The 26,346-nt window shown below is 38.1% G+C and overlaps 1 protein-coding gene across 6 annotated transcripts in view; it reads left to right on the top strand.

Annotated features, from left to right (window-relative positions):
• The window catches only part of LARP4B (La ribonucleoprotein 4B), a 70,823-nt gene that overhangs the window by 22,062 nt on the left and 22,415 nt on the right, over positions 1–26,346 (top strand). For 3 of the 6 annotated variants that reach the window (XM_080385095.1, XM_080385096.1, XM_080385094.1), the window contains exons 1-12: positions 2,131–8,450; positions 10,353–10,500; positions 10,669–10,830; positions 12,860–12,941; positions 13,818–13,954; positions 16,487–16,590; positions 18,356–18,466; positions 18,963–19,016; positions 19,367–19,576; positions 22,639–22,745; positions 23,267–23,521; positions 24,870–24,915. In XM_080385095.1, the coding sequence (XP_080241221.1) occupies positions 5,046–8,450; positions 10,353–10,500; positions 10,669–10,830; positions 12,860–12,941; positions 13,818–13,954; positions 16,487–16,590; positions 18,356–18,466; positions 18,963–19,016; positions 19,367–19,576; positions 22,639–22,745; positions 23,267–23,521; positions 24,870–24,915 (4,821 nt within the window). In that variant the 5' untranslated portion in view covers positions 2,131–5,045. Of the gene's footprint in view, positions 1–2,130; positions 8,451–10,352; positions 10,501–10,668; positions 10,831–12,859; positions 12,942–13,817; positions 13,955–16,486; positions 16,591–18,355; positions 18,467–18,962; positions 19,017–19,366; positions 19,577–22,638; positions 22,746–23,266; positions 23,522–24,869; positions 24,916–26,346 lie in introns of those variants that run through there. The other 3 variants (XM_080385098.1, XM_080385099.1, XM_080385097.1) reach the window with 2 other exon arrangements.

Genomic DNA, 26,346 nt, shown 5'->3' with positions numbered 1-26,346 from the left:
AGGCCAAGACCCAAATGCCATGGTGGAGGTAGTTTATATGACCTGTCTCTGCCAGACAGGACTTAACTAACCTTTAGTGCTAAAGGCATGATCTTTTTCCTTACTTACTGGTCCTAAACTCTTCCCCTGCCATGCCCACGTTTGGTGTCTTGGAGCACTTTCCAAGGGCAAAAGAATTTTCTTTCCTTGATTAGCTGAATCGAAGACCTGATCTGGAAATTTGAGGTGAACTTTAGAAGGGAGTCTTGTCATCAAGTGGCAACAGGTTCTGCAAACGTTGGTATGTTCTAGTGGAAGATATTGCTGTGGTGTCGTTCGAACTTGCTGTCTGATTGCAGTATAAGCATTGCCCTAGTTAAATCTCTTCCTAGGTGAATAATTATTGGGTGCTGCCATGGGCTTCTGTTAATGGGAATTCAAACTGATGTCATGTGCTGGCTTTTGTCAATGCTTATGGGTGCTGTAATATACATTCAATCGTATTGTTGATTCTAAGCGCAAGAAAAGTAGCTAGCAAGTCAGAAAACTTAAGATGGGACTTAATTGTACTTCCTAAAATGTTTTTCGTAGGAGGTAATATGGAAGGATGGCTAGGGCTTAGAGCTTCTGGGTTGTTGTTCAAACCCCCTTTTATAACCCATTCAAGAATAAGCTTCAGAATAAAAAGGGACTGAGGAAGTTACATTTACTAGTTTAATATAGGACCCTGTGTAACAGTTCAGTGAAAGTCTGGTATAGCATATGATCCTCAGATCATTTGACAATACACAGTATGTGCCAATTAAGAGCTAAGTAGCAGTTTGTGTAACAAGTAGGTGATATTTAATAATTCTGAGATCATGAACAGCTTTAAAGAAGAGATGGGAGGATTAGATCTTAAATTGAACATGTATGGTGTCAGCATCATGTAAAGGATCGATACTTGTCAGTGTTTGCTCTTTCTGTCACATTATTGTAGATTTAGACCATAAGAGAAGTGCTGAATAGTTCTGCACCTGATGGCTTGTAATGCTAATGTTTAATTGGTTTAATGTGTCAAATGTGTATTTAAACTCTTTAACAATTTAACCTTGATATTTTGGAGGGAAAATTAAGCAATCTGATTAGTTTCCAAAAACCTTGCAGTAATGAATGATGTCTGTTGTGATGCTGCTCTTCTCCCTCAGCTGGAGGTGGGCATGACATCAAGTATGGCCTAGGAATACAGGATAATTGCTTTCTTCAGAACTGGTTACAGTTGCATCATCATAGAAAAAGTATAGATGAAGTTAGATTTCTGAAGGTTGTAAGGACTTTAAAGCTAGACTGTATTTTAAAACTTAAGTATGTAAGACTGTATATGGGATAAACCCATATTCCTTGACAAGAATTAGGGACGTGTAGAAATGAAAGTAGCTAGGTAGGTATATTCCTATTAATAAGCTTGTTGACTTCTTGTCTTCTGTGTAGGTGTGTGCAGAACATAGGATTAAAACGCTTATTAAAATTGTTCACATTACGAAAGTGCAGCTTCTGCTTCAGAGCAGTTCTTTTTTCCCTCATGGAGAGGGAAAACCTATTTAGGCTTTGAGTAGATGAGAAATATACCTATAAAGGAAAAAACCTAACAAAATAAACAAAACTCACCCCCAGCTGAGCTGGGCACTGAAGTGGCAAAGCAGAAATTCTGGTAAAGTGCTTTTCAATTCTGGTGGTGGTGTTTAGCTTAGCCAGAAGGCTTTTAAGTCTTACTGAACCTTGTAAGTTAACCAGCCAGCCTTGGGTAATGTAGCATAAATTTATGTTGCTGTTTTTAATGGTGATCCCACAATAACCAGTATTGAGAAATGTAACTTTGTGAATGTGCACTATAGGTGCTAAAAATAGAAGTTATCCCTGGAACTCTTAGATAAAACCAGGGGAGCAAGTACAAAATGTGCCTTTGCACATAAGGTTATGGGAAAACTGGAAGTTGGCTTGCCTGAACCACTTCACCCATTTTTCTCCCTATTAGTTGATAGCAAAGTGCTTGTTAGAGCACTGAAAAAGTGGACTTTGCCCTGGTCTGTCTCTTAAAAGCACTTTGTTCCCCTCTAGAAAGCACATAGTTAGCATGATTTTTTCCCCTCTGTTATTTAACCATTACTATTTGTTTACCCAATGATGGAGTTTTCTGAATAGTTGTAAACTTTGCAAGTAATACTGTGACTTTATGCTGACATTAAAAACAGTTGAATTGTTTGCTCATGGCATTTGTTTAAAAAAAACTATTATAAGTAACTCCCTCCCCATTCCCTGATCTTGGTTCCAGGGAATGCTGAAGAGAGGAGTGACTTGGCTTAGCTTTAAGTCTGGATCTAAGCATGTTGAGTAACTTTGTCCCCCTGGAGAATTAAAAAAAAATGCAGCAGATGGCAGCAATGATGCATCAGACTTCCGATTCTTAAGAGCAATGTATCTGGAGGTGCTTTGAGGCTTCACTTATTGGATAAGATGAGGGGTGGGGGGGCAGGGTAGTCTTCCTCTTATACTATGCAGTTTCAAAGCAGATTTGCTGTGGAGGGGATGTGTCCCTAGCTAATTCAGCAACCTTTCTTTATGGTCAGAGGATTAGCGGTGGATAGGTTTCCCCTGAAAGTTAGCCAATATGTTTTTTTCACATATACAACTCTGAGTCTGCCTATGGCATTTAAATATATGGCAACCTGTGTTTAAGAATCTAAAGCACGTTAATTTTTTGTTTCATTTGTCCTATGAGCAGAATACTTGTCTGGGGAGAAAAAGCTGCATTGGCAACTACATTAGAGCTTTGCTCTTTTGTGTGTTACAAGTGTTTATGAAGAGAAGTAGGGTAAGGAATGACTCAAATATTCTAATCCATTGTAAAAGCTTCAGAGAAGAGAACAGAAGCATTTCATGCTGTATATGGAAGAGATTCACTTCCAGTCTCTGCTGTTACATGGGAACTCCACTGTTACTGCAGGAGCAGTTCATAGTGGCTGCAGTGCAGACTAAAGTGAAACATTTGAATTTCTAGAGTGATTATGCACTTGCTCAGTACTACCTTGTAGTTGCAAGCTATTATAAGATTGCAAACAATTAGGGATAGCAAGAGCTTTTTTTATTTTCTACCTGATTTTAATGCAGCTTGATTCTGCTTACTGTGGTTCAGTGCAGCAGCATTTGGGTTTTTCTCAGTCTTCAGATGACAACAGGAAACAAAAAATGCTTGCTTCTCTTTTGTTACTCTAAACAGATGTCAACTTAATTTACCAACAAGATAGAATGAGTAAAAGAGGAACTGATGCTTGATTTATTTCTATGTTTATAGTAGTAAATTTTCTGTATTTTTGGTCAGAATTAAAGGAAGAGAAGGAGATGGAAATGAGAAAGTGACTGTGGGCTTCTCTGGTAAAGATGGATATTTTTTTTCTTGGAACTTCGGAAACAAAGCAGAAATCTTGCAGTGTGGTGGTGACTGAGACCATATAGACAACATAAATGAGACTGAGTCATTTCTTAAGCCTTATATAGGCTATGTGACTTGCCATGAAAGCAGCTGTAAAATAAGTCACAATGACAATCATGCCAAAAAAAGTAAGGGTAGTAGAGTATTATAGCATGGATCTCTGTGTATTAAGCAGCCTTTACCCTGCAAGTGGGTACAGTAGAAAATAAAATAGATTTCTTTCTAGTTAACTTAAAGCTGTAGTTCAAGTACATCTTTATTAAACTAGCCATAAAGTGCACAACCAATTGAAAAATAATACTTGAGTTCAATGTATAGCTGAAAGAACATTTGAAATAGAGTTTAAGGGTCTGTCTTGTTTTACTTTCTTCTGTGTTTTCAATACCTTTTAAGTAACAGAGTAGAGTGGTGCTGTAGTGGTACAGTCTGCAAGCTCTCTGAAGGATGGGGTCCAAATTTGAAATGAGAGGAATGGATTTGAGGAGGTCTGAGTGATGTAAGGTTATGTAAAGGCAAAGAAGAACATCTGTTTAGAGCAGAAAAGATTGCTAGGTGTTTTCAGCTTCTTTTATTGGGTTTTCATTTTTGAAAAAACAAACACTTTTTTTTAGCAAGTAAAGGGACTTAGTAGTAGAAGTCTTTCAGTATGTAAATACATGTGTATAAAGATGTTCTAGCTGTCCTAAGGTCAGAAAGAAGTCTGCCTATGTACAACAAAGAAGACTTACACTGGAGACAGACTTTTGGAAGAAGTAGCGTTTAGTCAAATCACCTTTTAAATTTGTCTTAAGTTTTTTTATAAAAGAATATATACTTTTTTGGTGCTTAAGTATAATTAATCCTGCCACAGTACCCTAAGATGGCTAGATGATCTTCAGGCCCCTTCCAGTGCTGTAATCAATGAAGGATTATGTATTTTCTTGTGTGCAGATAACAAACAAAAAAAAGGGCTTGGAACAGAATTAGCTACTGATAACGTACAATGTCTCCTCAATGGAATACATGAGGTCTTATCTATCTTTAGCCTGCTTTTCCTAAAGAAGTAATCTTGCTAGAGGTTCAGCTCTGGGGGAAGGGAGGAAAAGGAGAAAATTGTCCAAAATGTCTTTGATCTAATAGCTTCCACTGGTTTAGTCTTAAAATCAGATTTAAACGTGTGAAGCCAGAATGCATTTATCCTTGTACAGAAAGGAGGCGTTGTATTAAACATGAAGGCAAGCAGGTTTTTGGCAGATATGGACATTGTGAAAGATGTCATTTAAGCATTTTAATGATTTGGATGAAGGAAACTCTTCAGGAAATGGAACAGTGGAAGTTCGTAAGACTTGGTAATACTTGTAAACAGACTGTAATCTCATTAGGAGAACTATTTGGCTTGAATATTACAGTGCATATGATGAAATACTAAAACATGGCTCAGCAACTGGGATTTGGACTTTGAGTGGCAATGACATATGAACCCCTGTATGGTTTTAAAGTGTGCTATTTTTGGCAGCTGGGTGTTGGCTTGTTTCCTCAGTAGCAGTAGAAAGTTAGTTTAGTGTACAGAGGAAGGTGATTTGCAATGAGAAGACTCCTCTGACGCTACTTATTAACCATGGGCTGCTGCTTCAGTAAAGAATTGAGTAACAGCACGAATGAGGAGAAAACCAGCTTGTTGCAAAAATCTGTGGAAGAGGAAGCACCAGAGTCAAGGATAAGTAAAACTTTATCTTCAATTTTAGGAACTGTGGAAAGCCAGGATCTGCGTACAGTGGGAAGGACAGTTAATGGGGCAGCTGCGATGGTCAGCATTCAATGCGTTTGTAGTGATGATTGCGCAGCATCAAATTCTAAATCTGGGTTCTGGGATAGAAAAGCAAAATATCAGTCATACAAAACCATGGAGAATACTCCTCGTGAGAGCTCTAGGAGAACGTATGACAGACCTTTTAGCTTCTTTAATTCCTTTAGTCGCCTCCTGAAGGTCTCTGGTACATACAGAAATCTGCAGAAAAGTGAAGACAATAAAGACAAGTTTTTTAAAAAAAGAGCACCTAAAAAATCTAGTAATAATGGTCAGTACATGAACAATATAGAAAATATTGACAGTAATATTAATGAAAATGTAGCTGCAGAAGAACATTGCTTGTTTGATCATATTTCTACTTCACATGTACCAGATATCCTAGACAAAGGCTTACAGAGTGAAATTTCCTTAAATAGAAATTTTCTGGAGGGTCATGCAGTTACATGTGACCATTCAAGGCAGAATGAAGTAACAGCAAATGCTGAAGACAGCACGAGTGACAGCCTGCAAAAAGGTTCAAATTCATATGGAGAGAGGTCTCCAACATTTTCCTATCTTGATGTAGACAACAGACAGAATAGAAAAGATAGGGAGTTTTACAGTATTTGTGTTGTAGATGCTGAAGATCTGAAAGGGGATGAAGAGGTGCCAGCTACTGTGCATGGAGAGACTGCAGCAGACATAGATAACTCAGCTGTTACTGATGAAGGAATGTGCAGCATGGCACGACCTCTAGACACTGGGGAGGAATTTCCAATGCAGCAGTCGGCACAAGTGGAAGCTAAGCTTAATTTGCAGAAAGAACTGTTTGAGTTTAAAAAAAAGGATAGGTCAAACATGCAGAAAAAGGAAACAAAGGAATATTGTAGCATAGATACCCAGTCTTCTTACGATAACTTACTGGCTAACAGATGTCAGGTGCATATGTTAAGTACTGACAATACAGTAACAGATGGCTTAAAAGCGAAAGTATATGATGAAGTTGTCCCTGAGAATCAACAAGAGGTGGTATGTGCTGTAGATGATGCTGTCAGTTGGTATGAATCGCCCCATACAGCTAGTGATTCTGTAAAATCTGCAGATGCTGCTGAAGAGAACAGATACAGCCCCGATTCAGAGAACATGAAACACAGTGATTGTATTTTCAGTGTCTTGATAAACACTGGAGAATGTAATTCAGAAAAAAATGAGGGAAGTCATGATTCTGAGACTGTACCATTCGATTTAAGTAGGCATCCATTGAGTGTTGTAAGGGAAATAAATACTAAACAGGTGGCAGAGAACACAAGGGGTAACTTTAAGTTATTGTTAGAGTTACGTGAAATGGACAATGATTCTTTTTTGGTGAGTCAACATGCAGAAAAACTTGCTGAAGGCAGTGACTTCCTAAAGCCAGAAAGTGAAGTAAACTCAAATGTGGAAAAGAGAACATTTCAAAGAACATACGGCGATAGCCAAATGTTTGTACCTGACTGTAGTGAACACCACAGGGTTTTGGAAGAAATCTTGAAAGATAAAGAGAAATGCACAGGTACAGTTTTGCGTAGCTGTGAAGCTTTGAGTAGGACTGAAATGCACAAAAACTTGGGAGAAGCTTCTGATTTTCAAATTAAGAGTTGCTCTGAAAACAAGACATCAGCTGAAGGTACAAACCACAGTGGCATGGAGGAAGATGTCTGTGTGAATATCGTTGAGCTAAAAAACATGCTTGAAGAAGCTGGTAGCTTGAGCAGAACTCCATCATGGGTAAGCGATGACACTTTGACATCTCATGAATTACATCACACAAGTGCAGATGAAATGTTCTTAAAGAAAAACAGCCTAGAATCTGGGATTTCACAAGAGTCACCAGGGAATAAAGAAGAAATATGCAGTTATTCAAATTCAGATAACAAATCCAGCATCTCTTCTGTGTCTGTGGAACATGAGGATATGAGTAAAGTGGACATGAACTGTAGACAGGATGAGCAGCAGGGTGCATGTTCCCTCCACACAGTGGCACATCAGTGGAATGCAGGAACTGACCCAGCCAAAATAGCTGGGGATGTAATAGAATCTGTAAAACAGACAAAATTTGAAGCTCACCTAAATGAGACAATTGATAACAAGGCAGAAAATGTAAACCAGAATTTGGATGCTGACATTGTTCATCATGGTAAAAGCCTCTTAAATTGCAGTGAAGTCTTGACTCATGATCAGAATGCTTACTCTAACTCTGCTGTACCTGCAGCTTTGGACAACTGTGTAAAATTGGTAGATGACACTAAAAATCTGGAAAATGCCAGTAATCTCTTACATAAAGCCCACAATTGTTTACCTTCATTGTGTCAAAATCTATATTCTCATGTGCATGATAAACCAGTAGAAGAGCCTGAGTTATGTCACTGTGCCAGTCCAGAGCCAGAGGTCGGGAACACCCAAGTTTCTGTTGGGCCTTTTACTGAAGTAGGATCAGGAATTTGTGAAGAAAGAGTGTGTGGTGTTAATGAGCGTAATCTGCAGGATGATGAAGTAAAAGAGTGTGTCAGCATCCACTCAGAGGAGGAGAACCTTACTGGTTTTGATATGTCAACTGGGAAGCTAGAAGCTTTTACTACAGGGGATTTAAAGCAGTTAGAGACCAAGACTGCTGAACTGAAAAACACCAGTTACTTATTAAATACTGAAATGAATGACTTGACCACAAGTTGGGAACAGATGCAGTCAGATCACAAGACTTTCTCAAACAAAGAGCTTGGAGTCTTTGTTGACCCAAAGCAGGTAGACAAATATGCTGCTACTCCTTCCTATGAAATACACAGTGCCTCTCCTGGTGCCGCAGGGTTTCAGCAAGGCAGTGAGCAGTGTATATTAGATCTGATGGAAGATGCGTTGAGTGACCAAGAGCACTCCTATGAACTGGACAGACAAAATCCCCAAGTTGAAATGTGGTCACATTTTATCAGTCTTCATACTGACAATACTGATTGGACAAAACAGCTGTTTTCTGGCACCGTTACTGCTGGCAATGGTGAATATCTGATGGGCTTTCTATGGAATAATGCGATTTCTAACGATACTGTAAAGAATGACAGGCTGTGTATAGTTAGTGAAAACTTCCAGAATGGACCTGAAGACTTGACAGGTACTTTGTACTCAGTGAGAAGATACCCATATCAGCTGCTAACACCAGAAAATATTGGTACTTCGGGATGGCGAGATAAAGACAAACTTGTAAGTATTCTGCAAAAGTGATTTGATGTTAAAGCTTAAAGCTGAAGCTAGGAATTAAGGCAAGTCAAACTGGTTTTATTAGGTAGCTATATTTAATGTGTTAACTTGTCTTGAAGCTGACCACTCTTTCCTTTGCAAAACTGAATGCTATACAACACGTAGTGGTTCAGGATGTTGCTGGATATTGATTATTATTTTTTCTTTTTTTTTTTTTTTTTTTTTGTTCTATTTACCTTGCGTGCATGTTCAAATGTTGGGCAAAGTATCTTGATTGCACGTCCTCAATTCTGGATGAGCTTGAGATGAATGCCTAAGTATGTGGAAGGGAAACTTTCTACAGACTGGTAATAGTACTCTTTACCTTCAAATAGGAAGAAATGTCTGTGGATTTCCTGAAAGCTTAAAGTTCTTGTTTTGTAGCAATTAGGAAACCTTTTGCTTGCTTCAGGAGGTGATCTTCTGAAGTGCTGTAGAAAGCAGTGGCTGCAGGAGGAGCATGAGGAATTGAGTTAGACTGGATCTTGGCTGGCTGGGGTAAGAAAGAAACAAAAGGTGACCTGTGGTAGCTGCTGCTACTCTTCCCTGCTGAGCAGAACCATTGCTCTCCACAGTACTCTGTTACACAGCTGCTCTTACCTTGCCCAGCAGTTGCAGTCCTGGCAGTGGATCGTACTAGAGTCTTAAGTTTATCTCCTGGGGGGGGAACTTTTGTATTAAAAATGGAAACTGATCAAACTTGTCATCTTTGAATCCTTATTATTCAAGCAGTTGAACACTACTACTTTTCATGCCTTTTCTCAGTCATTCTGTAGATGTGCTTAAGTTGAGATTCTTTAGATCTTTTTACCTTCTGGATATAGACATATAGAAAACATAGTGTTTTCTATACACTATGATAATGACTATTTGAGTGCATGTGTTTCAGAATAATTAAAGCTTCATGAAGTTTTGAAGTGCCTGTCTTAAGCTCTATAATGTTCCTTAAATTCATAAAACAAATTTTAATGAACTTTTTTAGTATGTGTTATTTTGAGCAATACTCTTTCCCATTATAATCTTCATAGTAAAATTTACCAAAGATACTCTGGGTATGGAATATCTTAATGCATTTTGCTCAAACATTAACAAAACAAGAGAAAACAGTCTCATGCTGCTATCAAGAAAGTATTGTAGGTGCTGGCACTGCAGAGAGCAATCTCTGAAGTACAAATATAACCATGTATGTAATGGTTATGTATAACAGTATATTACTGTTAAATGTGCCCATTTCTAATCCAGGTTAAAGGAGGTTGGCCTAAGATATGATTTAACTGCATCTGGTAATTCATTCTTTTTGTCCTACCTAGGGGAAAATGGATCTAAATTTTCATTAGTGTTCTATTTTTCTTTTCTTGAAGTAATGATGGAAGTTGTCATTCACATCTCATTGCTTTCATTTTTCTGTAATGCTTCCTTAAAACTGTTAAATGTTTATATAAATCCAGAGAAAAACCCTGTGCGTTTTTATTTTCTTAAATTTTTTGTTATTTTTCAGAAACATATACAATAACATTCCACATCAAGCTAACATGTTATGTTAGAGAACTGCCTGAAATCTAGGGCCAAGTACAGGTTGAGTTAGTTTGTCAGAAGCAAAGAATGAAAGTTTGTTGTAGTTTGCTTGGCCATCCTTTTCTAGTGATTCTTAATCAGGGAAATGAATCTTGTGCTGCACATTTCGGTCATGTCTGTACCTAAAACAATTATGGGATGGCAAGTCAGTTAATATATTCGGATGTGAAAAAACTTGACAATACAGTCTTGAGTTTCGCCTCTGATACTGTTATTTGAGAATGTACATATATGTGCGCAGATGTGCTGTGCATCCACCAAGTGCATAATCAAAAATCCTTCTCTTTGTAGGAGTCAACCAAGGTTTCTGAGTTAAACCCTAATGCAAAGGTTTGGGGAAATCATATGTTACATTTGGAAGCAAGCGGTGCCACTGATGGTAGCGTGAGCAAAACGTGGGAAGAAATACCTGACCAACCTCCAGATTCTTGTAAAGAAGGTAGGAATAAGTTTCTAGCTGTTGCTCATGTAAAAGGTAAAGCTGAGTGCAGAACTTTCTTGATTTTAATTTCCTATTTAAAAAATGCATGCAATTTTTTAGTTTTATCTACAATGTTGCTGTGATTAGAAGGAATGCTTATTTGAGTGTGTGTCATCTCTGCTGCAGGACTGGATGCCAATGGTGATGGCGACAAAAAGCATCAGAATGCGGTGCTGACAGAGCTGCAGGAGCCGTCACCAGCTGTTTCTGTGTCAGACCAGGCAGATATGAACCCTTTGGCTCTTGATCATTCTGAGTATGAGTCTATGCACGAAACTACCCAGACAGGTAAGGGAAAGCTAATATTTGATTGGACTTGGATTAAAAAAAAAAAAAGAAAACATACTTTGAGTTGAAAAGTGAGCATCCATAAAAAAACCCAACCAAAAAACCCACCACTTTTGTTGTTCAATGTATGTGTTCTGTAAACAGACCCTGGAAAATCCTGTCTCTTTTGCCCTCAGATTTAGACATATTTAGAAATCAGTCTCCTCCTGTTTTGTGTAGGCCTTATGAGATACTCCACAGAATTGATCATAAGTTCTGGATATAACAGAGTATTTTCTGAAATGTTATTGTGAATGCAAGTCCCCAGTGTAGACATTTACATTTAGATATCTACCTAAGCCGCATGTTTCTAGCGGGGTCAGGTACTGAGGTGAAATTCACATACCATTTGTGTCTCAAGTAGTAATGTTAATGTGTTGGAAGATTAGTCTTGTACTTTTTAAAAATGCTAAAATAAGCAACAGTTTAGTCTTGATTTCTTTGCATTCTTTTTTAATGAACTTCCATGAACTTTTTTCAGTGCAACTGTTAGTAGCTGTAGCCTATACCAGATGGCATGTTTTAAGAAACTTCTGGAAACTAACATAGAGGTTCAGCCATGCTTATATTTCACTGAAGGGGACAGAAGGCCTGCAAGATGCATGTAGGATTACTACTTGAACGGAGATGAGGAATGGGAAAGAGGAAAATGTACTGGCTGTTTGAGATTTGAGACATCTGTTCCATGTTCATTGTGCTTAGCTGATTTTATAACGTGTATTTGAAATGACCAGTATAGCATCCATAATAGTTGGAAAACAAGATGACTGAAACCAGACACAGCTGTGGCATCATCCTTGCTTGTGTTGAAAACCAAAAGTTCTCTTTGACTCTGCTATTCAACGGTACTATTGGGGAATATTAAAAAATTACTAACTGGCAAACAGAAAATTCTATTAATGGTGCCTAGCTCTCTAGAAGGGAACAGTGTTCCGCAGTTTAGTATTAGAACTTGTCAGTGTGTCCTTTACGTGCCTGAAACAGTTAATTTTTAATGAGTCAAATAGTATTGTAAAGCAGCTGGATAGCAGGTCAGATCTATGCCACTAGATGAATAGTGACATAGGTGGTCCCAACTCTGAAATCTGACTATTTTTTATTATTTTTTAAAAATGCATGTAAATTTGGTCTTTGCTAGGTTTTGGGCAAGGAAGAAAGAGGAGATGGGGAAGACAAATAGTGGTACCGGCTAGGTGTATTTCTCAGGTGTTGGCATTATCTACATCAGAATAGAACATGTGAAGGACAAAACAGTGGGAGGACTTAAGAGTTGCTTTAGGAAGAAGGGTTAAGGAGAACTGAAGAAAAGGATGAAATTACTGAAGGGAATGGAGTTGTTGGTGTGAAATACCCTGTAAAAAAACCCTAATTTATGAAACATGTCATGTGTTTTACAAATCTCTAAAAGCCACAGTAAACTTCTGATCTTTAACCGTTTAACGTCTTAAACCATTGTCTCCTTCTTAGTCAAGATATTAAGTGATCACACATCTGTTGTTAATTGATTGGATATCTGCTGATATTTCATAACTATGGTTTGTAAACACTTTTCTGGATTAATGTGGTGGGGATTTAGAGCAAGGCCAGAAGTATGAAGTGCCTCCATTACGCTGGTCGCTTGCTGTATTGGTTGCATTAGTCAGGGTTTAGTCAGCTGAAAATTGGTTTCCTAAGACTGGAAGACACATATGGGAGCTAAATTGTCTCAGTGTTTACTTTCAGATGTGTTTGTAGCTGCTTTTATAAAACTGCTTCAAATTTATATGTATTTGGAGAACAGAGATTAACAAGTAAACTGAGATATGGGTCTTTTTTCTGTTTTAAATAAAAAGTGTCCCTCTGCCATTTTGGTGGGTGCCGAACTAATGAACATTTATTGAATTGGAAAAATTTTTACTAGTTATATAGACAGCAGTAGACAGAATAGCTTGATTAAAATAGTGTGTAATATAGCATAACAAAATTTAAACTTAAGTATTTTAATTATTAGGTGGGAATGAACAGTTGCAGCCCGAAGGTCAGGAAGACTTACGAGAATTACTGAAAAAAACACTGGAATTCTGTTTATCTAGGTATGTATATACCAAAATGTAGCAAACTTGAGGATAACTTAACAAAATCCAGTACCTAACTTGGAATGTATGTCAATATACTTCTCAGCTGTCACGTAAAACTGAGTGGGAAGGATGAGTAAGTGGGGAAAGCAACACACAAATTTGAGTATCTTATTGATGTAACTGTTAAAGCTTATGTGAAACTTCTGGGCCTAAAACATAAACTAGCAAATACATTGTTTTCTAGTGAGAGTAGTTACAAGCAGTTATGTATCAGGTGAATTTTAATGAGTTACTGATGTTTTTCTACAAATTAAAACTGAGTAACTTAAGCCATTTTGTAAAGCTTTAAGCTAATAATTTAAAAATTTGCATTGATAAAGTAGGATTTTTGTGCATCTGTAGATCACTTTACAATATAAAGGATCAATTTAAAAAAGAAAAAAAAGGGGCTCTGAATCACACATGTTGCAGTATAGACTGATGCAAGACCATCAAAGCAGTTTAGTTAATTATTCTCAGTGCTTGTCTGGGTAAAAACAGCTTAAACACATGTCTTAATAACCTAGAACAATTCTTAATTTGTATACTGTTGCATAACCAGTTACAACCAGTGGTCATTTGAAGTAATAAACTCCCAACAGTATTATGTGTTTGTGGGGGTAATGTGCTGCCTGAACCAGAAAGATGTTGCATGAATGAAAAGAAAAATGTTCATGTTTCCTAGGAAGTGAAATTTCAGTAAGTGAATGGACTAGGGAGTTTGTAAACATGCTGAATACAAAATATAGTGTAGCAATCGGCGTTCTATGTGATGAGTTGTTTGCCTCAGTTTTGTTGGCAAAAGTTACATCTGTGACATTTCCTTGTTCTTATTTTTTTCTCTCCTGACAGAGAAAATCTTGCCAGTGACATGTACCTTATATCACAGATGGACAGTGATCAGTATGTGCCAATAATGACAGTAGCAAACCTTGATCATGTCAAGAAACTCAGTACTGATATGGATCTGATTGTTGAAGTGCTGAGATGTAAGTAAAAATCCCTCAGTGCTAGAAAGTGTTTTGGTTATTGCTGTATCTGGGTTACTGCTTATCTGGGGTTTCAATCTCTTCCTTTTTTTTTGTTCTGTATCACAATAAAATGCTATCCTTTTTCTGTAAGCACTAAGCAAGCAGCTCACAGTGTAGACCATCACAATTATAGGACTGCGGTTTTGTCAAAGCTACTTCACATTTGAGGTATTGAGTAGTGATCTCTGTAAATGAGAATGTGAGCTTAAATTGTGTGATGTGGTGGGACACTAGGCTGTTTTGTAAAGACAGGCAAAGAAAAGGAGAAATCATGCTTTACGTTAAGGAGAACCTTGAATGTATGGAAATCACTATGGAGATTGTAGAAGCCCCATTAAATGCTTTTGGGTCAAGATCAGAGGGGTCATCTCCAAGGGGGAATCTTACAGTAGGCACCTGCTACTGACCTCCAAACCAGGACTATAAAGCCAACAAAGCAATGTTTGGGTCACTTAAGCAGGCTTCAGGTCAACAGAGCCTGGTTCTTATGGGTGACTCCAACTGCCCAGACATTCAGTGGAAGAAAATACAGCAGCTGACATAATCATGAAGTTCCTGGAACGCGTAGAGGCCTGCTTCCTCATACAAGTGTTAGATGTGCCGACCAGGAATGAGGCACTGCTGGACTAGCTGCTCACAAACCAAGAAAACCTGCTTTGTAATATCTCAGCTAATGACAGCCCTGGCTGCAGTGATCACAATGTTGTGGAGTTTGGGATCCTGCTGAGCACACTGAAGGCTAGTACTAAGAGAGGTTTTAGACTTTAGGAGTGCAACTTCAGCTTGCTCAAAGCTTAGCTGGGAGGGATTCTGTGGGAAGCTTCCATGGGGGATAAAGGAGCTAGCAGGTGCTGGGAGTTTTTTCAGAAATGCTCTTCTGGAAGCACAAAAAGAGTTCATCCCCTTTAACGGTAAGGGAAGTGGGCAGAGCAAAAGATCCCCTTGGCTTAACTGTTTGCTTCTGAGTCTGCTCAAAACCAAAAGAGAAACGTACCAGAGATGGAAAAGCAGATGAATGACAGTTGAGAACTATGAGGGCATTGCCAGGGTGTGTGCAGTGATGCAGTTAGAAAAGCAAAAGCTCAACTTGAATTGAAATTGGCCAGAGATGACAAAAACTACAAGAAAAGCTTCTTCAGGTCCGTCAACAAGAAGCAGAAACAGAAGGAAAATCCTGGCCTGCCATTAAACAAAGAGGTGAATTAGTCACCAACAATGCTGAAAAGGCAGAGACCTCTGTCTTGTACCAGTACTGTTGGGCCTCAAGCCTTAGGAACAAAAATCCAAGTTGATGCAAAAACAGACCCAGACAGTCAGTGAAGGAAGAGTTGATATGTGAACGTTACGGGAGCTTGACCCCTACAAATCAGTGGGCTGTGACAGTATCACCTGAGGGTGATGAGGGCTGGCTGATGTCATTGTAAGGCTGCTCTCCATAATCTTTGAGAAGTTGTGGAGACTGGGGATGTCCCAGAAGACTGGAAGAAGACTAATGTTACTCCTCCACAAGGAGGGCTTAAAGGAGTATCCAGGAAATTATAGGCCCATCAGTCTTACTTCAGTCCCTGGGAAAGTTATGGAACAAATTCTCCTGGGTGCTATCACAAGTTAAATGAAGCACATTACTGGGAAAAGCCAGCAAGGAGTCACCAAGGACAAATCGTGCTTGACAAACCTGATGGCCTTCTATGACTAAGCTAGCTGCTTGGTTGATTTGGGGTGAGCAGTGGACATTGTCTATCTGGATTTCTTCAAGGCTTTTGACATGGTTTCCCACATCATCCTCCTAGAGAAATGGATGTGTTGTGGTCTGTGCAGTGGGTGGGAAGGTGGCTGACAGGCTGTACCTGGAGGATGGTGGTAAATAGCTGCTTTTAAGCTGGCAACCTATAATGAGTGGGGTCCCTCAGGGATCGATATTGGGCAAACTCTGTTTAATTTCTTCATAAGTGATCTGAATGATGAGATCAAGGATACCCTGATAAAGTTTGCTGATGATACCAAACAGAGTGAGGAAGTGGATATTTTGGAAGGGAGAGCAACCCTGAAGGAAGATCTGGATAGTCTGGAAAAATGAACTAACACAGTGTAAGGTCTAGCACCTTACGATGAGTGGTAATAGGTGCAAGTTACTCCTGGGGACATCCTGATGGGACGCGAGGAAAACTTTTAACAGTGAGAACAATCAGCCACTGAAATAATCAATAATCTCCCCAGGGAAGTGGTGGATTCCCCAACATTAGACACTTAAGGTTCAGCTGGACAGGGTGCTGGGCCATCTTGTCTAGACTGTGCTTTTGCCAGGAAAAGTTGTACCAGATGATCTTCTAGGTCCCTTCCAATCAGGGGTTCTATGATTAAATTCTCAGAAAAGGCTATTGCATGTTACTACTAAAGTAAGAGTGAAAAAAGAACATGACTCTGTGTGCCTTCAGAATTAAAAACTAATGATTGCTGACAGCTAAAAATCGTATTTTTTTTCTCTCTTAGCGTTGCCTTTAGTCCAAGTGGATGAGAAGGGAGAAAAAGTTAGGCCAAATCAGAATCGTTGTATTGTTATTTTACGTGAAGTACCTGAATCTACCCCCATTGAAGTAAGTGTTTAATTGTTCAGTAAAGAATGCTTTTTCCTTAGGATTTGGAAGTTAGATTTATTCCAGATTTGAATAAGCATATCACATTTCTTACTACATTGTTAGTTTCTAGCAATGTGTCTAAACCCTCATCTATTGACTGTGTTTGGATAATAAATATATTTGTTAGAAGCATGTTACCTTCAGTAAGACTGTGGGTAAAACCTGTAGCTGTGCAGAGGGCTGAAAAACTGGGAATGCTGTGTTTGGTAGAGATACCATAATATTCTTGGACTCTGGCTTATCCATATGCACTTAGCGCTCAGCTCCTTGGATAAATAGCAAACAAAAATGAGGTAAGATAAGTCTTAGAATGGAAAATGCCACTGCTGTGCCTTGAAGCTTGTTAGGATAAAGTATGTAACTTTGCAGATATTTCCATAATGCTGAGGGCAGAGGTGTCAACAGGTTGCTAAGGATCTCTGCTGGCTTGTGGAATGAGAGCAAGAGTGGAGAACTTGATTCTTGGAAAGATATTCAATGCAACTCTGTATCTGGGACTATGACTAACAGAAAGACTAGAAAAAGAATGACTGGGCCATGGATTAAACCATCTGGAATTTTAAAAAAAGGTTCTTGATGATGAATAGGTATTTTATTTCCCCCTTTAATTTTACGAGGAAGAATAAAGATTCTGAGAGTTGCTTTTGATAGTCTTCATACGAAAATAAAAAGTACTGCGGTTTAACTACAAAAAGTGGCCTTAATTAATAAACAGGAGCATGAAACAAAATGCTAAAAGGAATTGGAGGGAAGAAATTAGATATGCCATAACATGTAGCTTCAAAATATCAGCTGGTTTTAGCTTTGTAAATGTAACATTTCAAAGACTGCCTAGCTTTTAATACTACAGATAGGTTTTTTTTTTTTCCTCTGCTGTCATTAGTTTGTCAGGTTGGATATATTAGTACTGGGGGATTGCTCTTAAACGCTTAATGACAGCAAAGTTCTGAGGTGTCTTTATTCTCAAAAGAGGTGATCTGAAGTGTTTTATACATTGTGTTTAAATTTGCCAGTCTGGAAAATCTAGACTTAACAAGCCAGATCTAATAGGATAAGTTTTCTGCCATAGCATGATCAGGCTTTATTTAAGCAGCAGAATTTCAAAATGCTTGTAAGGCCTCCCAAGTTGTATTGCTTTTTGATGATGCATGCCTCAGCTCTGTGACAAATAATATGCAAATGGATTAAAATGAATATAGAGTCCAAGTCTTCTGTACTAACTAGGCAATGGTTTTCAAGACAACAAACCCTGTTTCAAATATGTTAATCTGTAGTCCCTTGAGTTAGTGTATCTGTAGGTTTCTGCTGGAAGGACAGGTTTCTATCCCATGCGGTATGCACAGGTTTTCACGTGGCTCTGTAGTTCTGGGGACTGGGGAGAAATAGACGTTTTTCTGTACTTGACACCAAATTTAAGTGTGTCTCTATGGCCTAAATAGCTTATCTTCCTGGATATGAAGGAACAAGCAACTACTACTTGCCACATGGCCTTTAGACAATGCTTATTTGAGTTATTTCTGGTTAGTGGGGAGACTGGAGACAGCTAACACTGCTGCAGGTGTCTGAAGTTCTCAGTTCTGTTTTGTAAGGCCAAAAGGGATTTTTGTCTTTCTTACCTGGAGTTTCAGATTTCTGCACTTCAAATTGATGTTTCCTTCTGTCCATCCATTTTCTTTTTCTCCCACTCTTTTCTCTCCCTTCCTATCAAAACCGCTTTCCTTAGGAGGTTGAAGCACTTTTCAAAGGAGATAATTTGCCTAAGTTTATCAACTGTGAGTTTGCCTATAATGACAATTGGTTCATCACGTTTGAATCAGAAGCTGATGCACAGCAGGTAAGACTATTTTGAATCATTTTAGAATATAACAGTAAACAAGGGTGGGATGAGAGTGGATTGATGGGTTTTAAAGTATATTACAAATATGTAAAAATTTTAAAAGAAAAATACTGAAACTTCTAAAACCAGTAGTGCTTCTCCTTAGCTAATATCCAGTTATCAGTACTATTAAACATAACCCTGTAAGAGTTTTATCTTGTTCACATATCCTGGCTGTATACAAACAGCTGTATTTTTTTTTTTGTAGTAAGAATATTGATATATTGTATGACACATTGAAATGCTTTGATCGTAAAAATTAATCTTGTTTTAATGCTACTGAAGCACTTTGACAATAACTTAAATATTGCCAAATGCAGATTACATATGAGGGTTTTCTATAGTCTAACTAGCAGATACTTCAAGAATTAGCCTTAGTTTAGGCTTAGACTCAAGACTTAAGTTTCCTTTGTTGAAATTATATTTGACAAATTTTATAATTACTTTTTTAAAGGCTTACAGATACCTTAGAGAAGAAGTGAAAACTTTCCAAGGAAAACCAATTAAGGTAAATAGAGCTTTATGGAGGGGTGTCTTTTGGGCATGTTGTATATATATTCTGGGGCTCATGCTGTTTTCTAATACAAATTTAAGTGGTCCAATCTGAGTAGTCATTTGACCTGGAGATGGGCTTTGAAATGGAGCAATGCCATTTACTTCTCCTTTTCTTCCCTTCTGGCAGTGGTACATGCATCCCACCATCAGGCCAACAGGGAAGCATTCAGTTGTTTCTGCCTTCCTTGAAGGAGAATGCAGTGACTTGACAAGTGTCCAGTAGAAGTTTGAGAGCTGCTAGCTTGAACCATTTTGATTTAATTTGAAAGGCTGCTGTAATAAATAATCTAATCTCCTTTGCAGGCAAGGATAAAAGCAAAGGCAATAGCTATAAACACATTTTTGCCAAAGAATGGATATAGACCTCTGGATATGAACCTCTACACACAGCAGCGTTACACAACATCCTTTTACTTACCTCCGGTATACAGCCCCCATCAGCAGTTCCCATTGTACAGCTTAATTGGCCCACAGACCTGGTCAGCCACACACAGCTACCTTGACCCTTCATTGGTAAGTCTCTTGGTTATCAAACGGGTGCATTCTTTTTAAGTCTTGGGGTATAGGAAGCATATGTATCCCGAAAGGGGGAGTTTAAGATACTGATTCTTGAAAAAGTTCTTTAAAATTCTTCCCATGGTGTTCAAGATGAATTATTTGAAAATTGTATCTGGTCTCAGACTGCAGTGTGATTCTCTTAAACTTTTTGAGGCAGTTCTTTAGTAAAGATTATTAACTAGCCATTACCAAAATGTATCTTTACTAAAGACTTCTTTTAGTAATGGTTAAAAGCCTCCTTAGAAATCAGATCTTCAGAAAAGGTATGTGACTAGGAGAAAAAACAATTCTGATATGTACTGAATAAACTTAATGGAATCAGATAAATAAGGATACCTTGGTATATTGATCTTTCAGCAAGAAAATGAAGTTCTAGGTTAACATGCTGAATTACCTTATTCAGCATGTTAAAAGCAAAATATTTTCTGTGCAAAAGTAACATCTTGTTTGGCAATAAAAAATAAAATTACTTTAAAAAATACTCACTTCTCAATTGCTTAATTTAAAAAAAAAACAACTTTCTTAAAGGGGCTATCGGTAAGTCTTAGAGCTAGAGTGATAGCAATAAGACCATATATATGCTAATGAGATGTCCAATACATGCTGGAATGCTGCTTTCATCTTTTCCTCCACTGTGACAGTCCCATCAGAATTACCTTGGCCTTTGTAGTCTGCTGCCACTGTTACCCTACAGAAGCTAATGTGAATATAGCTTTCTGTAATGACTGGGAGACTAAGTTTGCTCTATGTGGAACCTCTTTCTCCCCTCTGTAAATGCCTCTTGACTTGCAGCTAAAAAACTAGGGTAGCAATGCTCAAAACTAGAAGCTTTGTTGGAGCTTTTTTGGCAGAGGATTAAAGTGTCCTTGAACAAACTTGAGCAAACTTCTCGTGTAACAAACAGCAAGCTAATTAAAAAGTTGGTGTGCTAAATACTTTACGCGCAGGGAAGGTAGCCAGAACCCTTGCAGGGGGAGGCTTTTTCAGGGAGATGAAGAATGCGGAGGAGACAGGGTAGCATAGTGAATGATGCTGTTTCAGGAGAAAAGCCACCTTATTAAGCAGCAATGAAAACTGTTCTGCCTCTAGATAACTAAGATTGACCACTGCACAGACTTGCTGTGGGATAGTGAAGTAGTTGGATGGCATTGGTGTAGAAGACATAGATTAATTGGCCACAGGTTCAAGCACAGCACAGTGTGTATCTGCCTTATGTCATCCTGGAACTTTTTGTGTTCCAGAAAGCTTACTAGTCTTGGCCTTTGGGGGAAGACGATTCAAATTTGCCAGCATTAAAGATCTCATACCTTTCTTAAGAAACCAGCTAGCAGAGCTCTACCTCCTGCTGTTCTGCAGCATATTGTCATTGGTTAGCTGCGTTTTGTGTACATTAGTATGTTTCTTGAACCTTTTATAGGAAGAGCTATATTTGAATAGAAGTTACTTGAGAACAGGGACCATGAGAGATTATCACACAGGAATAATTTCCATGAGACAGGGTTGCAGTTTGTGTGTAGACTTGTGTGCAAATATAGCAGAAGTTTCTTTTGTGCCTTAGCATAAACACTAACAATGCTTTGTCTTATTTGTTAGAGATTTAATACACCCATTTGCATGGACATCCAGTTTTAGTTCTGAAACTAGAATATGGTAACACTTATCCTCAAAATTCTAAACCTACCTACTTCTTCAAGTACTTAATAGTACTAAGAAGATCTGGTTTCTCCTGCTTGTATTAAAAAAGTGTACTTTATATGAGCCAGATGAATTCTGTGGAGAAAGCAAATTTATGCTTTTGCTGTTACTGGAAAACGAAAATGACATTTTTGTCTCAAAAGGTCACCCTTTCTTAAAGAAAAGGGGTGAATATTGCTAGAGTCCCTTTAAGCAATGAGTTGAATTTGTTTTCCTTTAGTATGCTTAATGTCTTCTCGTACAGGTTCACTAGTTACTAGTTTTGATTGAATTTTACAGTGCTCAAGTTGTAACTATTAAAGCAGAAAGCACTTCAAAGCAGTATTTTGATGAAACTTTGTTCCTAAAATAGCTTTATTAAACTTCTAATGGCCTATTTTTGGAGTCTGAGATAGCACACATGACAGCAAATGCCAGGTTAGACTAACAGTAGTTCAACATGACAGCTTTGGTGTTAAACTTTTTTTCATTGATTAGCGATTTGCTTTAACTTTTGCAAGAAAGGTTAGACAAGCTTAAAGATACCTTTATAGAAAATGGTCTTAATCCCAGCTGTTTCTCATCATTTAATTAACTGTAGAAGGAATGCTACGTACAAGTCTTACTGTTCTGCATTTTGCCTGTTTTCAGGGCACAAAGACAAGCATTTGCTGTTGCTAATGATAACACTTGCTAAATGAAACTCATTCATTCATTTTGAAAAAAAGAAAGTGTGCTAGTTGAGGTTGCAGAAATTACTATGAACGTGTTTCAAGTTTGTAGGTATCTTGTTAATAGAAGACATGGATATGCACCCACCCCAAAAATCTTTTGCTAATGTTGCTTCTTCAGGCAACAAGACAGTAATTCACATGTAGAATAATGTGGTAAGATGTGAAAAGAATCAGAGGCCTATTCAACATCCACTTATTCTCTAGACTTTATTTAGGTGTCGCATGGAAGATACGTAGAATGAGGGACTAAAAACCAATTTTTGTTCTTTTTAGGGAGGGATTCACACGTAAATTAGAAGAAAAACTTACAGGCTGTGTAGGTTACCCTTTGATGAAGGATCTCTGTAGTCTGAAGTTGTGCATAGTATGGTGTGACATAGAGTTGCTTACAGCCAAGAATTTTGGCTCAAAGTTTTTCAATCATCAGAGCTTGAATATGTCTTCTCAAAACTCAGCATTTTCTAAGTTGGTTACAAGGCACTGGACAAATGCTGTATTCCTGTTTGAGCCAACGTTTTAAGTACTGCCCTGTATAGAATGATGTGAAGTATGGGGTTAAGAAAAAATAGTACTCAGTTTGTAATTATGAGCATGCAATGTATTCTTCAGGTAACACCGTTTCCAAATACTGGTTTTATCAATGGGTTCACATCTCCAACCTTTAAGCCTGCTGCTTCTCCATTGACTACGCTCAGACAATATCCTCCCAGGAACAGGCAAGTTGAAAAATCTTTTAACAATATACGTACTATTCTAGTATTTGGCTCGTGGGCTTTTAATCTGCTTATTTTTGTGACACCAGCTAACTTGAAAATACTTGTGAAATTGACCGTGGTGCAAGGTTAAGTGAGGCCAAAGGGCAGATGGTGCTGCTGTTAGTGGATGTACTGTTTCTAAATGTAAATGGACTGTCTGAAAACTGAGAACTTGTCTGTTCCGTGATCTAGGGCATTCAGATGAAATACACTGAATGATGGCATGTGATCAGCAGGAAGGATTATTTGTATAGTATTTTCAATTTCAAGTAGTTTTTAGTAAAGCCATAGTTGAAAAAAAGACAGCGAAAAGGTTAATTTTGGGAATTCACATGACCTATTAAATTGGATATTTTTCATTCTTATAAATGAAATTTGCAATAAAGGACTAAAGACCTTGCTGCTTCTCAATTCTGTGTATAGACTTAGGCCTCAGAAGATCTCTCGTAGTACGTATGTTGAAATGACTTTTGAATTTGTAGGAATCCTAGCAAGTCTCATATACGACATACAATACCCAGTGCAGAAAGGGGACCTGGGCTTCTAGACAGTCCTACAATATTCAACTTTTCTGCTGATCGTTTAATCAATGGCATCAGGAGTCCACAGACGCGGCAGCCGGGACAAAACAGGACACGGATGCAGAATGCTACTACGAGTTACACCAAGAGGGAAGTGGGAACTGGACGGATGGAACAGACCAGTGTTGACTCATCTCCTGGATTAGGTAGAGGAAGGTGAGTGTCCTCCATGGTTGTCCTCTGAACCTGGTATTGCTGCTTCTAAAGTACTTCAGAGAAAGTGCTAAAGATAGAACATATGCAAAGTGGACTTGCATGCTTTCCTACCAAATGAAAGTCGTCAATGGCAACTGATGAACAATTTACAGCCATAAGATAACATCTAATCCTCTGTCCTTTCTTCATCTGTTGTAAAAAAGTTTTTATAGATTGTTTGAATTTAATGAAGCAGGTCTGCCCATTCCGTTGTTAAGCAGTGTAGGTTGTGCACCTGAACCTGTACTAGCAGTGCTCATTGTTAATTTTTTTAGTTGAAAGGTCAGAATTTTGCCCAAATTAGAAATTTACAACAACAAAGGTGATGGATTGGTATGGATGAAGGAAAAAAGATTACATTCAAAGAAAACTATTGTTATGCAGGTTAAAAACAACCAAACAAAACCCCCAAAAAACCTCACCTGGGGAGCTGAAAATTGGTGGCACCAATATTAATTTGAGAATTTAGCAGGCTTATCCTGGAATTTATTCAGTACTGTACAGTTCTAAGTGCTTTATAAAAGTACTGTGCAGCTTTGTTTAATAATGGCTGTGTTTTTGTCTCCAAGTAAATCACATCGAGTGACTTACTGAATTGGAAAATATCTTAAGTCTTTTGCAGATGATTCTATATTAGACTTGTGTTGTATCACTGCAAAATTAAGTGGGGATTTTGTGCAAGGATTGTAATACTTGCCTAAATCTGTTTTGCCAAATTGTGTTGTAACTAGTGGATGAGAGTATGATTAAGGATATAGAAAACAAGATTGCTTAAGTGGAGTACAAAAATGTACAGGAATTGTCAGTACTTAAATTTATATTCTGATGCTTCGGTATTGAATACATTTATAATATTAGAAGTCAAGTAGAAAACAAAATAGATTGAAACATTAGAACGCATTGCAGATTTCAAACTGCTGTGTGGAGGGGCTTTAGCTGAAGCAGGGCTGGGGGAGAAGTGCTGAAAATGCTTTGGAGGGGCTTTACAGGACTTGAAAATAGCTGTATTTCAAAGGTGCACAGCCATCAAAAAAAGACAGACCCTTTACTTTGGGTATTGAAAAGTTTTGTCTAAGCCTTATATTTAATCGGCACAGAGATGCTTTAAATGCCGGAATTATTTGTGACCACTGTATTCTTATGCTGACTTGTATAAGATCCTTACCTTTAATTTTTCCCTAAAACACTTTTTTAATAACTTGTCTAGAATGAAGATAGATGAAATTTTTGAATTAATTTCTCCTGGTTTTGCCAACTGCCTTCCATTTATCTATAGGCAAGGTTCTAATAACTGCTTTCTTTCCCTTAGGAAAAATTCATATGGCTACCGAAAGAAAAGGGAGGACAAGTTTACAGTGAGTGTTCATGATTGTATTAATCTATAATAAAAGTAGGGTAACAAGGCAATAGTATGGATATTATGTGGAGTAGCAGGTGAGATGAGTTTTTGCGCAAGCAGTTGTATGTCACAGTTGACTGAAGACAGCAGTCATATGAGTTTATTGCATTTGGGTGTCAGAGAAGATTGTTAATGCAGAAGTCAGGAAAAAGTTAAAATTACCTTTTGCTCTATACTAGCAAAAAATTTCCATCTTAGTGTTACTTTGTCAGCATACCAGCTGACATGTTCAGGGAGAGCTAAATAACTAAGTTCAAACCACTTAATACTTGATTATCATTTGTGTAGATGTTGAAGCACATCTTATAGATTCACGTGACATAATGTATAGCAAGAATGATAGTTATTAAATGGTCAGTTCTGTTTCTTAAATCCTTTCCAAGTACCACTTGGTAGGGGTGTACTAACGCTATTGAAATACTAGTTTTGGTAAACTGAAATCCAAGGTGAATACCTAAATAACCTTGATACTTAAAAAGGCTTGACTAGATACTGTGTAGAAGAAAAAAATTGTAATTTTTTGGTAAGACTTAAGGTTTGATTTGATGAATCGCAGGAAGTGTCTGGGTTTTTTTTGCCACACACAGCATGTTCCTGAGTTTGAACCGGAGTATTCCCTTACTCATGTTACAGTTGCAAAGTAACCCCACTGCATGAGCCATAACACTTTCTCAAAGGTCTGGAATCATTGCATTTGTGGATTTGTGGCTCCTGCAGTTGAGTAGCCTTGGGGGACTTGGATGCAGGAGCATCAAGGTTTGGAAAGCATGAAGTGGCAAGTGGTTCCTTCCCTTTGGTTGCTTTTAGTTCTTGTCAAACTTGTCAAAGCTCAGTGAGATCAGATTGCATGTAGGACTTTCAATACTGCTTTCTCTTGCCCATTCAAAGCTGCTTGAATTTTTAGTTTGGTGTTTTCCTATAAACATTTTTTTCTGTCTTTGGAAGAACAAGAAAGTGGTACAGGTTAGGCGTATAAGTGAGTGGCTGGAGTGAAAGGGTTACCTTGGACGCTCTTACTGAGCAGAGATGTTCTTCTGACTTAGCTGACGGTAAAAGCTATGTTAACTTTGAATGTAAAACTGGTAGACATAACTTCTTTGGACATCCACAGTTCCTTTCTCTCAGCCCCAGGCTTTAATTGCAGCCAGGTTCCTTCTATTCTCTTCAGACCCATGAATCTTTCGTCTCTACTGCCCAGTAATGTGACTTGAACAGAGATGAGACCTGCTGCACACCCACAACTGTGTACACTGGGCAGGAGCATACTCTGAAGTGAAGGATTAACATTTGACCCCTTTAGACTATAGAAGTAATTGAATCCAGGGTCCTATTTCTTGTATGATGCTGTAGTGACTAGATATAGTGTACACAGGACACAACTGCAACC

Source organism: Falco punctatus (genome assembly GCF_963210335.1).
Source record: "Falco punctatus genome assembly, chromosome: 4".
Lineage (NCBI taxonomy): Eukaryota > Metazoa > Chordata > Aves > Falconiformes > Falconidae > Falco > Falco punctatus.
Note: the sequence above shows the minus strand (reverse complement) of the source record. Positions and strands in the feature narration are given on the sequence as shown.